The 15,305-nt window shown below is 41.8% G+C and overlaps 1 protein-coding gene across 13 annotated transcripts in view; it reads left to right on the top strand.

Moving 5' to 3' along the window:
- The window catches only part of KHSRP (KH-type splicing regulatory protein), a 136,655-nt gene that overhangs the window by 29,427 nt on the left and 91,923 nt on the right, over nt 1-15,305 (top strand). For 6 of the 13 annotated variants that reach the window (XM_085600505.1, XM_085600500.1, XM_085600494.1 and 3 more), the window contains 2 exons: nt 817-900; nt 1,000-1,374. In XM_085600505.1, coding sequence (XP_085456631.1) covers nt 817-900; nt 1,000-1,235 — 320 coding nt within the window. In that variant the 3' untranslated portion in view covers nt 1,236-1,374. Of the gene's footprint in view, nt 1-816; nt 901-999; nt 1,375-1,606; nt 2,459-15,305 lie in introns of those variants that run through there. The other 7 variants (XM_085600499.1, XM_085600502.1, XM_085600498.1 and 4 more) reach the window with 2 other exon arrangements.

Genomic DNA, 15,305 nt, shown 5'->3' with positions numbered 1-15,305 from the left:
CAACGGCGAAAAACAATCTGAGGATGGAGAGGATGCCCATGCGCACTGTAGTCCAGGGGAGGAGTCACCTATCCCAGGATACTTCGAAGACTCTTCCAGGACAACAACGTGCAAACATCCGGACCCAACACTAGGCGGCGATCTATGCACAGATATGAATGTCAGCAGCCCTACATGCCAAGAACAGATGCATATTCATACCAACGCGATTGAGTATAATTTCCCCTATGTCACTTTAAATCCCCCATTGGTTTGAAAGTGATCTTCAGTCAGTCCTATCTAGTGCAGCTCTTAGAAGTTACCCACAAGCAGGTCCAATCTACTCACAACATGGTACATACTCATTATGACTTTGCCACAAGTGTTAATGGAATTGAGAGACTTGGATCGGTTAAGATTTTATTAACTTGTGAGAATTACTTCATTTTTTTTGTTGGATTGTAAGACTGGTAAAGTACGTTCTTTTAGCTGAATGTGGTTATGATAAGTTTAATATCGGTGAGAAGGCACTTTTAAATCCATTGATTTGCCACTTTAGACATGCGGAGGCCTGTTGAGGCTCCCTGCCCTAACCTTAAGAGAAATTATTCTGACGATAAGGGTTTTCTCTTCAAGGTGACTAATGACTAGTAAGTTGCTATCCTTTAGGGCTGTAACCGTTGGTGTTTAAGATTCATGGGGACAGGCTCAAACTAATGTAAGTTTGTGAAATGGGGGCGCTGATGGCAAGTCTGAGGCAGTGGTGAACCATGTTTCCATAGCTGTTAATGCCCAAATGTCTATCTTGTGGTTAAAGTTCATGAATTTATCTTTCAGGACAGCAGCAGGGGCAGCCAGCTCCACAGCCCGCAGGCCAGCAGGACTACACAAAAGCGTGGGAGGAATACTATAAAAAACAAGGTAGATCTTGAGTGGGTTACGGGGTGGTGGAGACATGTAGAACATTGTCCCGTTATTGTCGGTTCTTCCATCTAATATACCGTTTTATTTCTCTTCCAGCGGCAGCTCAAGCAGCAGTAGTGGCCCCTGCTCCAGCAGCAGCAGCACCGGCACCAGCAGCGGCGCCACCAGGTGCTCAGCCAGACTACAGTGCGGCGTGGGCAGAATACTATCGCCAACAAGCGGCCTACTACGGACAAGCACCGGGTGCCCCTGTTGCGCAGCCCCCTCCCACACAACAGGGACAACAGGTGAGGGAGATGAGAGTCCTTCCCCAGCCCCCAGAGATGCGCTAATCCATGGCCAGATGTGGGTCCTGGGATTTCGTGACGAGCAGTAATATCCCCTATCCCCCCTTTCGGAACTCCATTTGGACCAAGGGACCTTGGAGGAATGCACATACAAGATGTTCGGGAGTTGTCCCAACACTAGTCATGTGAGACGCTGGGAATTTTTTTAAGTGTGCAAAAGGTCTGAACATGCCATCGAAGAAGCAACATGGGAGGGGACAGAAGTGCACGACTGGACCAAACTGAAAGGAACTGCCCCCTGTAGATTAGGTGTTAACAATAGTCCCTTCCCTCTTCCCTGTGCCCCCTTAATCTTCACGACTTGAGGCGGGAGGCATGTTTGCCCAACACTGATCTCTCTTCGTTCTCTCCTGCAGGCTCAGTGACTTGAATGCGACTCCCCATCTGTGACAGTCATGAGGTTTTGGAGAGCACGGTCGCTGCTGTAGAGAAGTCCTGGGGTGGGATGGGAGCAGTCCGAAAAGGTGATATCTAGAGATCTATTTTTTTTTTTTACATTTTAGGAACCCTGGTTGCTCCTTTGACGTCTAAAATCTGGAGCCCCCCCTTCATGTTGAGCCAGTTGTAGAAGATAGAAAGACCCTCCCCCACACAACATCAAAAGTCAGCCCTTTTCTGAAACTTGGACAGTTTCAGGTTAACACTGCATTTTTTTTTTTTTTGATTTTAAAATAAACTTTAAACAAACTCTGCTTTTAGTTGGAGTTGGAACATTCCTTGGACAAGGTATCTGGGAAGAACAAATCCTCTTGATGCCCTTACCCCATCCCACAACACCATTTTCCACCGCTTGGACTGGTCTGGTCTGTCTTGTTTAAACGTCTGTTGAAGAGGAGATTAAAGACGAAAAAAATTGTACGCTCAAGTTTTTACTTTTTACCGCTCGTTTTTAACTTCACAATAAACGATAACAAAATATTTCCCCTTGGTGTTTTCCTGGCTGGTGTCTCTGTACTGGCGCCCCAGGGGGGAGGGGCAATTGCTGGCTTGCATCCCTCTGTCCTGGCGCTTTGGAGGGACTATTGCCAACCGGTATGTCCTTGGTGTTTCTAAGGACCATTGCAAATGGTCATGTCATGGAGGCCATTGTGGCACAAATGAAATTTCTCAGCTTCTTTGTCTTTTTTTTTTTTTAAATAGTTGTCGATAAAAGGCATTGTGTTTTTTTTTTTTTTGTTAAAATAAATGCTGCTTTTGTTTTAAACGCCTGTGCAGTGTTTCCCGAACCTTTCTACTCGTCACAGGATTTATTTTATACAATTTAATCAGATGATTTTCCAGGTCTAAAGAAAGTGAGCTTACCCTAGTTAAATGCAATTAAATTAAATACTGTGTTTAAATTTAATTTGTACATAATCTCATACATGGACTATTTTTATTAAATTTGTTTAAAGTTCCCATCTGTTGGCATACATTTTCCTTAATTATAAATGCGATTTACAGTGTTCCCTGTAGGATGTAGTCTAAGCCAATATGTTGTGCTTACCGATCTTTCTATCAAAATTGCATTCACCAAAAGCGCCTTGCTGCTTATTATCAATTCACTAAAGACCAATAGTATTGACATTTACTTGCATGGCAATATAATGTTATCCCAAAGCCGTTGTAAGCAATCCCACATCTAAATCATATGAACCCATTTTCCTGCCTCATCACACCATGGGTGTTTCCCCAGCATATTGCCATTGCTCCTAGAATTGCAGTCTTTTGTGATTCACGGCATGCAACTGTCTGGCTACATGTTTCTTTTCAAGGTTATTTAATATTGATTCAAATTCCCCAGAAAAAAATGCGATTGTCCATTGAGCTGGAAGTATTTTTATGGTTTAAGAACCCGGACCTAATAATCCTAACCAAGAATGCGGGTTTCCTAAATGTTCTATAGATCTGTCAGGTTTAGGAGCTAAATGCTTTCTCGTAAGTAAATTGGCACCAATCTCAGAAATGGTCCTTCACATACTCCCAAAGAATAATATTTGCCTTTAACCAGTCCCCAATTCTGACTAAACCAATTATTTCCCGACATTTTAACTCCTTCATGGATAGCTCTGGGATTATAGTTGGTAGTGATTGTGTCTATATCTGGTATTGCTAAAAGTCGGTACCGCTGTCTGAAAATTGCACAAGTTTCAGTTTCATATACTGTTTTTTTGCATAACTATTATTGGATCAGTTTTATAGAAATCTGCATGATTCTCTGATCCAAGTCCCTGAATGTTTGTCTAGTGTTATCATAATTACGTGCAAGGCATCTGGGAGCCAGTTAAGGTTTTGGTGGAGGGGGGCGTCATGTGTCATCTACTTTAAGTTTGGGTGACCAAGGGGTGATGCATTTAATTGCAGATTTGTCTTATTGGTAGTGATTCTGTGAATGTGATTACATCTGGTGAAATTGGGCATGTCTGTACCCTGCAAAATTATCCCATTTAATAATTAAGCCGTTGCATATTAAGGTAGCGAGGACGTAGCTCTCTGCAGGGAATCCCATCTTTTGAAGGAATGTAAACCTATAGCCGACAGATCAAAACCACTTTTCTGCGTCCAAAAAATTGTGACTATACTCTAGTGTAGTTGCAGAATGAACATGGTCCTTGGTGTGAAGTACAATTTCTCTAAATTGGTGTCTAATGCATGAGGAGGTTCTCAGGGATTTGGAGTAGGTGTCTAGTGCGCACTTAGCTGCAGCCATTTTGTTTGCTAATTGTCTTTCACATGTAACCTTTCATTTGTCCAAGGTCCTATAGGATATTTTGATCTCTAACAGCAAAACTTACTGAATCGATTTACACTTCTGGCATGAAAGTTGAATTTGGAGCATGCTCTTTAATTTGCCTTAAATCCATTAGTTTGAGGGATTTGAGTTTGAAACTAAATGCAAGCACTTTGGATGGGGAAGAGGTAATTTAGGCAAATTGGTTTTTAATGACTTTGGGGATAGCATAGTCTAGACAGCAATAGATGTATGGGAAAATTGTACAGCAAGTTTACGCTAGTGACGTTTAAAAAAAATTACACACAACACCATTTTGGGTTTGGGAAACTAATGCCTTTTCACCGAATTCAAGGTTCGTTAACGAAAAAATGATCCACTGGTTGTGGTTTAATGTAGTGTATAGTCTTAGTGGAGTGCTTTGGGCAACCTAGTCGCCGACATTCTTGCTAGCAGCAGAAAATCAATTTATGTTGACAATCTGAAACCTGATGAAAGATTTGACGTCTACATGATTATTCTAATTGCACTAACCCCAAATTCAGGAGGACTTAATGTTTAGTTTTACTTTTACGAATGTCACCGCAGCACAGATACATTTGCGGGCGGGAGAGCGCACAGTGCGCGCCAAACAGCAAATTAATTTACAGGATGAGGGCTTATGCCACAGGATTGGGTCCTTTTATGCTGCTGTACCAGAGGCTTGAATAGTTCTCTTGTTGAGAGAATGGCTTAGAGCGTATTTTTGCTTGTTTACCCTCACGAGAGTAGTGCAGGTTTAGAAATGTTTGAATCCTTGTGTTGAATCCCAACCATAATTTAAAATGGAAATGTAAAATACTGAAAATGTTTCCCAAATATTCCTGTTAAAGGGAATGGCAATTTTTAAGATTGCAGTTGCACTCAAATGCTGCTCTAATGTGGCTCATCCTACCACATGGCGATGTGCGTTTAGTTACACCTGGTATTTATATCAAATTTGAAATTGCTCCTACAAAGAATCTTAATAGTTTAACTCTGTGCTCAAACTGTTCAGTTTCCCAAGCCTGAATGAAAAGGGGTGAATGCCTTTTGATTGACTGGCCAGTAAGTTTGAAGCAAAAAATATCCCTGGATCGCCACACAAGTTATAGTACCAGTTTGCATGCCCAGAGCATTACACAGGAGACTTCTGCACCGAATAGCAATCCAGTCCAGAATATTTGCCAGGAACTTGTATTGTAGCTTCCGGCATTGTACCAGACTGCATAGCTCATGCATGCAATAGGGGCTTCTGATTAATACTTGAGTGTGGTTCTCAGTAAACGCTTACTTCAAGAGCTACTATGCCTTCAAGGAGAGTATTCTGCATTTGGTGATGGAGGATGCAGGCTTTGACCCCAGAACTCATAATTCATTGGCTAATATATGACCTCAATTGAACTCTGAACTAAATTGTTGTCAGTTACGGTGGTTATTGGTGTTTGCTGTCAACTGTCTTGAATGTCTGTGCTCCCTGTAAAGAATGGAACAGCTTTTAAAGAATGCTCACTCCTAATTATAGATGTTTTACATGTTTCAGCATGTTTTCCTGGCACATAAGGCACTGCCTGTCCTTATGGAGGGTGTCTGGGTGGGTATTAATCACAATGACTTAACAGTCCAAACATGCAGTACAGAGTTCTCTCGAATCACTTTGATGGTCTGCTGCAGGAACTAAAACGCCTGTTTCCATTCAGCTGGCTTAATCGGAGAAAAGTCAAGATTGTGCACGGATGTAATAAATTCCCCACGCTAAAAAAATATTGTAGGTAAGTGACTTACTTGTAATCAAATTCCCTTTTAAAATAGGAGGGCGGTATTGCAGAAAACCAGGCTTATGTGTAACTTGCAGGTAACAAAATGATCAACTTTTTTCCCCAAATTTGGAAAGGCAAATATCTGTCTGTTGTGGATGTAGTGAATGACTCGGTGCAAGTCTTAATTCTGGGAGTTCATATTGCCCTGGCTCATAGCGCTCAGATTGGAAAAACTGCTAGCTGATATTCTGAAGAGCCATATTTGTGTACCTTAAGTTAAGGAAGATGGTAGTGGCGCTACCTATTGGCGAGGAGGTTGTTTAGATGACTCTGGAGGAGTTCAGCATCAGACAGCAGTATTATACAATTATTGTGAAATGTTTGTCTTGAAAGTAGAGCTGACCACATTAGCAAGCTCGTGGTATAAAGCAGTGGAGCCAATCAGTAGCACATTGTTTTGTAGAAAATGGGGATTAAGTACGCTTTTGTTTAACTTAACAATATGCAAGGCGTTTTCTTTGCATGCGTTCTTGTGGTAGATGAAACCTAAAGTTCTAATTTACCAAATGTGCAGAGCTGTGAAAATTAAATTGTAATGCTTAAACCTGTTTTGGAAAGTAACTGCACGATTAACCCTTATAATGCTTTTAGTAGCTTTATTTTAAATGACAAATAGACAACTCAGTCTACATTCGGATCTTGCCTGTAGAAATTAGGAAATGGAAAGCATGTTATTTTTTTTAATAGATGTACAGTATTCTAGGAAGGGGCTTTGCTTTTGCTGATCTTGTAGTACAGGCTGTATACCGCGGTAAGCAGAAGCAAAATGTGACTAGAAATTTGGCAGACACCTACATGTACGCTTAGTAAAACCCTAGAGGCTGGATGACGCAGAAGACTGTCAGCCTGCTTCAGCCTCAAGGTGATGGTATTTTCCTGTGTGCATTTCCTCTTATTTCCTTTAGTCTAGTCTTAAAGGAAACTTTTGTAACTTTCCCTTTGTTTTCGAGGGAATTTTGGCTCTTCACACTGCTACATGCTCAGTGCCATGCACTGCTATGGGGTGGTCAATTTTTGAATTGGGGTTTCGCATTTTACGTGTCCCCCCTACTCAGCATGGCGATCGATTTTCCCCCCGATCGTCCGTCTGTCTCTTCGGGAGGATCTTCTGTCGCAGCAGCAGGGGACTGTTCTCCACCCGAGCCTGTCCAGCCTCCACCTCCATGTGCGGAGATTGAGCAGCAACAGTTGACCGCTTTCGATCTTCCTTCCGAAGTCTGTGTCATTTTGGCAGCCAGGCGTCCCTCCACTAAAACGGTATACCAGGAAAAGGAAAAAATGCGAGGTCCAAGAATCCTACAGCTGGATATCGTATTGCCTTTATTCGATTTGTGTCTTCTTCTGAGGAGTTGAACTTGAGGCCCTGGACCAACTCTGCCTCATCTGCAGTGTTTTAGGTTTTGAGTATTGACTCTTCTTTATGTATTGCCAATGCTGCTTTCATTCAATATTTCCTGAAAGAATTGTCCAATAGTAAATTCAAATGAAGTCTTTATTTTCATAAAATATGGTTCTTGTAATAGTACAGTAACCAAACAGCTGACACGTGTTTCGCCCTGTGGTCAGAACGACCTGGGCTTTCTCAAGGCTGTGAAAAAATATGAATGTAAAATTATAATGGAGTCCCCATTAAATAGGTGGTAAGAAATTGTGCCATTAGTAAAGGTGCAAGAGAAGAAAAGGAGGCACCATAAAAACAGTTAAACGTCAAATCCTAGAAGAATCAGGAAACTAGTGCCAAATGATCAAAAAGTGCTAGTGAAATAGTCCAAGACGAAAAGCTGCTAGCCTGTATAGTCATTATGTAGGCCAGGCTATATAAAGATTTGAAGGTGCTGGCTCGAACATGCAAGTAGGTAAGTAAATATAAATTTGTGGAAAATATTTTTTTCTTTAAAGTGTATCTATTTATACACTATGAATTAGTTAAAATAGAAGTTCCAAGATCAGAGGGAATAGTCTATTATTAGCACGGTGTAAATGCACTAACATTTTGTGCAGAGTAAGGTTTAGGCAAAACGACCCTTATCAAATATATCCTACATATAATACCTTTCGTAATCTCAATTGGAAATCTTGGGTATTAAATCATTGGGTTCTTCATGGCATTTAAAAAGCAAATATATATCCTTTTCTATAAGGGAGAGGGGTAGGAAAGATTATTGCAATCAGAGTCATATAAGGGAGATCAAAAAATAACTTGTTATCCAGCAAGCAAGTTGATAAGTTTGAATGCAATTACATTATCTGCCCCTAAAGGAAACCATTGTGGGGGCTCAGGCAAATATCAATTTATCATTCAGTACGGCATAGACCTGTTTAATATAATGTATCCAAAACCTCATAATTGAAATTTCTTTATAGCCACCGAATATGCGATGCAGTGTGTACGACGATAAAAATGAACAAATGATTTTAGACAAAGTATCATTGAGACATAGGGAGTTTGTGTACACTGGCAACTCTTACGGCACTGTTAATGTGCGTAAAGTGTTATTTATCGGGCAATTGAAATGTTCGAACGGAGTCGAAATGTACACTCTGCAAAACTTTCATATTATAGACTAAGCTCAATTATGCATTGGAACGTATCAGGCACGGAAGTAACAGCTTTTCCTGCACTGTTGGTGTGCGCGAAGAGACTTTACCGGGCATATTTCATGCTCAAATGGAAAAGCGGCGAATAAGTGCACCGTAACCGACGTGCTTGATTTAAAAAAAGAACATACAATTCTAATGTGCGTAAAGTAAATGAGAGAACCAAAAAAAATATTGATACATCAAACTTACTATATCAGGAGAAAGAATCCCGGGTTAAATCCCTCGTGGAAACAATTTTAAGGGTGCTCTTTGGCGTTCTCAACAGCGGCCATTTATAAAAGGAAGCAACCCAGTATTTGCGCAAATATTTGGCAGCAATTTTTAGATGGTCTAAGTGGGGATAATGGGGATTTGTCAAGTTATGCTTCTGTTATAGTTTTATTAAGCAAAGTGAAAGTGTAAAAGCTCACTACATTCTCAAACGAGCCTATATTTTAAGGGACTTTTGAATATTGAGTGATTTATTATTCACTATCAGTTGTTTAGAGTCGCGAGGATGATAGCCAAAGAATGGTGATTTCTGTAGTCGCCATCTTAAGACTGTTTTACTTCCGTGTATAGGCATTAAAAATAGGTTAATCTTGCTAAATACTTAGCAGTTGACATAAAATGTATTGCTTCCAAATACAACTTTTTTTGAAAAAATATAGGTAACATCACATTGTTTATTCTTAAAGAGGCTGTTCATGTCCAAGTATACAGAGGTAATGGCTGGATTTACTTAGTCGCCATTTAGGAACTGGTATCATTTAATGTATTCCTTGTGGAATAAATCGTGCAAATGCTCGGCGTACTTGACTAAACTTTTTTTTGGTCAAGCAGGAGTGGAGTATAAGTATTTCCCTAAACAGGATTTTTTGTTTCATATAGATAATTATATATTCCGCATAAATACAAAACTAAATTGCATTGATAGACGCTGGCAATCAGTTAAAACAGGAAACCTGTTCAGGCAGATTCCTGTTAGAGTAAATAAAGGTATTTTTAGAAGTATTACATAATCACATAATATGTGACTAGTTTGCTCCAAGATAGCTCTAGAGGAAGACCAAGAGCTAACTTTAGATAGGGGAGACTGTTAAGTTGCTCAGCAAGAACCAGTAGGCGGATGGGCAAACTGATAACAAATATGAGTTGCCCAACATCATTAACCCCTTCGGTGCTCATGACGGAATGGTTCCGTCATGACCCACGGTTGAGCTGTGCTCATGACGGAACCATTCCGTCATGACCACGCCCGCGCAAGATTCCGCCAGCACAGCGGCGGAATCTGCGCAGCATCGAAGGGGTTAAGGGGTTGAGTCTCTATTTTGTGTACATGTAATTTGGATTTCTTTGAGTGTAACAGAACACAGGTCATCCTAACAAAGAGATATACTTCATGGCTCAATGTCTAATAATTGACAATCATGTTCTTATACATTCCTAAAGCCAATGGTGCCATTCATGCTCTTTGAGTCCCATCTCCACAGTTCTCAAGCGAATAATAAGCGCACTTTCTTCCACACGTAATCTGTTTCTTCTCCCCTCTTATGTTTCAATTTCTCAGACCAATAAAGTTAAAGTTGCGTTGATGCGGATGACAATGTACAAAATGTTCAACCAAAGGTTGTCTTAGATCTGCTTTATGTATATTGTGATAATGTTCCTGAATGCGAACTTTAAGAGGTCTGGTTAAGCTACCTATATAGTGCTTGTCACAGGGGCAGGTAATTAGGTAAACCACATTTGAGCTTTCACAGTTAAAGTCTCGTACTTGAAGATGATGACCATTGATGCTTATTTCTGTGGTTTTGCCGAACTTGCAGATGGAACAGTTAGAACAGGTGTAAAATCCCAGTGGTTGATGCAGGAAAGTAGGTGTTTGTCTGCGTTCAAAGAACGATGGACAGTGTATCCCTAAGATTCTTACTTCTTGAAGCTGAATTGAGGATAGTTTTGCAATGCATCATTCACAGTTGAGTTTTCAATCAGAAGTTTCCAATGTTTCTTGAATATTTTCCGTATGTATTGTTGTATTCGGTTAGAAATTGAATAATTGGTTTTTGATTAGATGGAACGGTTAGGCTTGAGCAAAGTTGAGTGGTTGGTTTGTGCCAGTTTATCTTTTGCTTTCCGTAGTTGAGATTCATATCCTCTCTGCACCAATCTGTTACTTCAACCGTATTTTTGATGTATTCTGTTTCTGTACTGCAATTGGTTCTAGCTCGTCGATACTCTCCATATGGGATGTTCTCAATTGTATGACGGGGATGACTACTGGATGCATGCAGTATGGAGTTAGCAGCAGTATTTTCTTTGTATTTTTGTCTAATATATTTTCAATGTAGATTGTGAGATCAAGGAAATCGATTGCTGTTTTTGAGGTGGTATACGCGATATCCATGCCCCACTTGTTTGACATCAGTGATCCAATGAAATGGTTTAAAAGTTCTTCCATCCCTTGCCAGATGAGGACAATGTCGTCAATGTATCTTGCCCACATCACTGTTGGCAAGAGTTTCCAGTTGCCCATTCCATAGCAATTGCCGCTCAACTTCCCCCATCAGTAGGCAGGCATACAGGGGTGCAAATTTTGCTCCCATGGCTGTTCCTTGAAGTTGTAAATAGTCACCGTTAAATAGGATAGTTATTTTATTAAAGAGACAGTTCGAGCATTTCAAGTATCATGTTTCTTGCCGCAAAGTGGACAGATCTAGTTTGTAGATTCTTCCTGGTAGCTGCTATGCCATCTAAAACGGTATAAGCCTGCAGGTGGAACAAGTTTGTGGCATGGGGCACAGCTAAGGCTGTGGATCCCCTTTCTGCCCCTCTTTCCGAAGTCCTTCTGTTCCTGCTTTCGTTGGCCCAGCAGGGCTCCGCTCTGGGCACTATCAAAGGGCCTCTTTCGGCCATCTCCGCCTTTCTAAGGCTTCCAGGTCAGCCATCTCTCTAAGTCCCCGGTTGTTAACCGTTTCCTGAAAGGCATTACGCACACATTTCCTCCTGTGCCGTTCATAATGCCTCAATGAGACTTGAATCTTGTCTTGACCTATGATGTGCGCTCCTTTTGAGCCCCTCCATAACTGTCCTTTACGTCCTCTCACTCTGAAGACTGCTTTCCTAGTAGCTATCACCTCTGCCAGAAGAGTGAGTGAGCTCAAGGCTTTCTTCCATACCTCCTTTCCGTTCATCTGGACAAGGTGGTTTTAAGGACCCGTACTTTTTTGCCAAAGGTTGTCACGCCCTTCCACATCGGGCAGACCATCGCTTTGCCCACCTTCTTTCTGCCTCCTTTGAAAGAGGAAGAGGCTCCACCGTCTCGACCCAAAGCGTGCGCTCTCGTTCTATCTGTAGCACACACAATCGTTCCGGGTGGATGACCAGCTCTTTGTTGGCTACGTGGGTGCCAAAAGAGGTCGGGCTGTGCACAAGCGGACTATCTCTCGGTGGGTCGTTCTCTGCATCAAGGCCTGTTACTCGTTGGGTAAGTAAGAGCCTCCTGTGGGGCTGCATGCCCATTCTACCAGGGTGACTGCAGCCACCACTGCCTTGGTATGCGCTGTCCCCTTGAAGGACATTTGTCAGGCAGCTACATGGGCCTCGCTGCACACGTTTACCAAGCATTACTGCCTTGACAGTCCGGTCCGGAGAGACTGCTTCTTTGGCCGTTCTGTTCTCTCTGACTTTCTGGTGTAATCTGTTCACAGACCCACCACCGTGGTGGGTATTGCTGGGGTATCTTTTCTAAGGTAAGGAATCTATCACAAACTTCTTTCAGATGCACAAGTTACTACTTGTGTAACGATATATCTGTAAGACATTAGTTAGTGATAGATTCCTTACTGATCCTCCCCGTTCTGCTAACTGATTTCTAGGGTTAAGGTTATCCCTTTCAGGGCCCTAGTTTATTGGCACCAGTGGTCCGTTTCTTGCATGGCTCTGCGTTCCTGGCGCAGAAAGTCGTGTAGAGAACTGACGTCAGCGCGCATGGGTGGCGCCTTCTGTCATCTCTGCGCTTACGACGCCTGCTGACGTGGAGCTGCACAACGCCACCTACTGACGCGCAGGGGTCCTGCTAGCAAAACTTTCCGGATCCAGTCTGATGTCTGGGGATATTCTAAGGTAAGGAATCTATCACTAACTAATGTCTCTTACAGATATATCGTTACACAAGTAGTAACTTGTGCGTTAGTCTAGTCTATTTAGATAGGTTAGTAAATTGCATTTCAAATATTGCCCTGTTGGACAGGATTTAGGGAGCGGCTCTCCACTCTTCAGTCCTGTCTTACATTAGGACTTTATGTGCTTGGGCAAGGACAGCTAATGTAAGTGTAGTACTTTAGGTTGGATTTTGATTTCATATATAGTTAATTTTGCAAAAAATAGAGCATGTGGTATTTTTGCACTGTTTGCTGAAGTTGAAATTCTAAGGTTTTTCATCTGTTTTTGGTGTGTAGAGAAGGTATTTTATAAATCTAAAATTCTGTGAAGAGCGAAGATGAACAAGTTATCCATTTGGTACCTTTATTGTTTGACCTTTATTTGGTAGATTTTGACCATAATTGATGGAAAACTAGCAATTGCTCTTCTCAGCATAGACCAGGTGTTCTCCCTGTGGTTTGTATGGCAAATATGGGAGTTAAATTACAGTTTTTTCTAAGTTGTTCCATTGAGCTGATTAACAAAATTAAATGTAGATCGTTCTTGCAAAGGGGGGGGGACTATCTAGTGGATAAATTGCTTGATAACCTGCTTATATAAGCATTTGAGCCTTGCGTTTAAATGGTAGGATTAACTGGAAACTCTTACTGAACTTTGATTCACCAAGGACTGTCCTGTTAAGTCATGAGGGTTCATTGTTGCAACTGTTTACCTACGGTGTCAGGATTGGACTCTTATAGTGCATCAATCTGTTGGGAAGAGAGCTGCATAACCAAGTCAGAAGGTGAAGTACTTTTGTAGGTCAGTGCCTTTTCGAGTAGTGCACCTAAAACTGGGACTTAAATCTACATGTAATGGCACGGCAAAATCTATTGCTGTTCTGGAAAGAATTCCGATCTACCCTTGTGGATCTCATTATTGAGCTTTTTATCCCAGTCCTTAGAGTACCGTATGTTTGGATCCGGAATCCCAGTATAAAGTATGGTGGATTCGTTGTTTGGAATTCTAAAAGTAAAGCAGGTATTGCAGCCTTGGAGCATAAAATATACCTTGCTTATCTGGTCAGTTGGGTATTCTACGTATTCATATAAAAGTTAATTGTTAAAAATGTAAATAGATTAGGTTTATCAATTGAATAAAACAGGTTCAAGTATAGCAATTACAACTTTCAGGCTTTATTAGCAACTGAGTTTTTAATCATTTTACCTCTGTTGGCAATTTAGATGAATGTTTCTTTGTTCCACTGTCTGGTTCTCAATTATTTTAGAATATGTACAATGGAGCTTATCTTTGAATATTGAAGCTGGATCATTGAAAAATAGCATCTGATGTAATGAATTTAAGCCTATAAAAAGATGTGGCGATATTGATACTTAAGGTTATCTTAATGTTAATTTAAGAATGAATTCTGTCTTATTTTTGTGTTGCTTTCAGTAGGAAAATTTGTTTTTTTTTTTTATATAACAAAACCAACCTGTACTTACATAAAATACACTCACTACTTTACCCGTGGCCCTATTCTTTCAGAATGCCTTTTCTTGAACAGAAAACATGAGTGCTAAAGGGAAATCAACTCTAGCATTACTTTTTTTTCTGTCGGGTAAGAGTTGGAGCCCCCTATCATTTAAATCTTAGATCCTAAGTGAATATTAAATGCAAACTGTTTTTTTGAGGGAGGGGGGATTTCCTAGTGGGCAGCCCTATTTAGGGCACTGGCAAACTCCCGAATGAGACTACCTGTTGCTCCTTTCTAAGTTGCCCTAAGCTACGCATGTGATGTTATCCAACAGATGGACTTGGGAGAGAGGTTCCCTAACATCCCCACAAACTATGCAAGAATTGACAGTGAGAAGAGCTTTGAGTGTGACCAAAAACAGATCGTTCGAGGCATGTGAGCAGCAGATTACACACTATGCACAGATCGCCATCTGGTGTTGGGCCCGGATGTTTGCACTTGTTTTTGTCCTGGAAAGTCTTTGGCAGTCACAAGATAGGTGACTCCTCCTTTGGATCATAGTGCGCATGGGCATCGACTCCATCCTCAGATTGTTTTTTTCCGCCATCTGGCTCGGATGTGTTTCTCGCGCTCCAGTTTGGAACAGCTACGTTTTTTTCTTTCGACGCGCAATCCTTCCCTTTTCAACTATTTTTCTCGATCGCGTTTTCCCAATCCATGCAACTCAACTTCAAAGTCTTCGATTCCGGCCGTCGACTAAGGCCTTCGGGCCTACCTGTGCCTTATCTGGCTCATGGAAAGGACGCCATTCAAAAAGTGTATTCTATGTGCGTCGAAGTTTCCCCACACCGATCTGCATGAGGTGTGCAGCCTCTGCCTCTCACTGGAGCACAAGGCCAGAGATTGTGCAGCTTGCGCCTCTTTCCGCTCCAAGATGACTATTCGGGACCGACTAGCTAGAAGAACCATGGCTCTAGTCTTCTATCCCGGACAACATCTTCCAAGAGGGCGTCCATGTGCCAGAGCAGGGGCGGGTCGAAGGACTCGTCAGCGCCTCCGAAGTCAATGACTCCGTCGGACGTCACTCCAGCACAGAGGGTCGTGAGTACAGACGTTGAACCCTGCCCCCCAAACCCCCCCCCCCCCCCCCCCCCCGACACATCTAATAAGGCTTTGGTCACACCTTCACGCCCAGGTGCGCACCGAGAGACTGCTTCCCATGCCCCGCCTCCAGGCCCGGTAAAGAAGCCTACTAAGCCTTCCGGTGACTCCTGCTCGAGTCAGCCTACCCTAGGTGCCGTCAAAAC

Source organism: Triturus cristatus, chromosome 4_2 (genome assembly GCF_964204655.1).
Source record: "Triturus cristatus chromosome 4_2, aTriCri1.1, whole genome shotgun sequence".
NCBI classification, from domain to species: Eukaryota; Metazoa; Chordata; class Amphibia; order Caudata; family Salamandridae; genus Triturus; species Triturus cristatus.
This window is presented reverse-complemented; position numbering and strand designations above follow the sequence as displayed.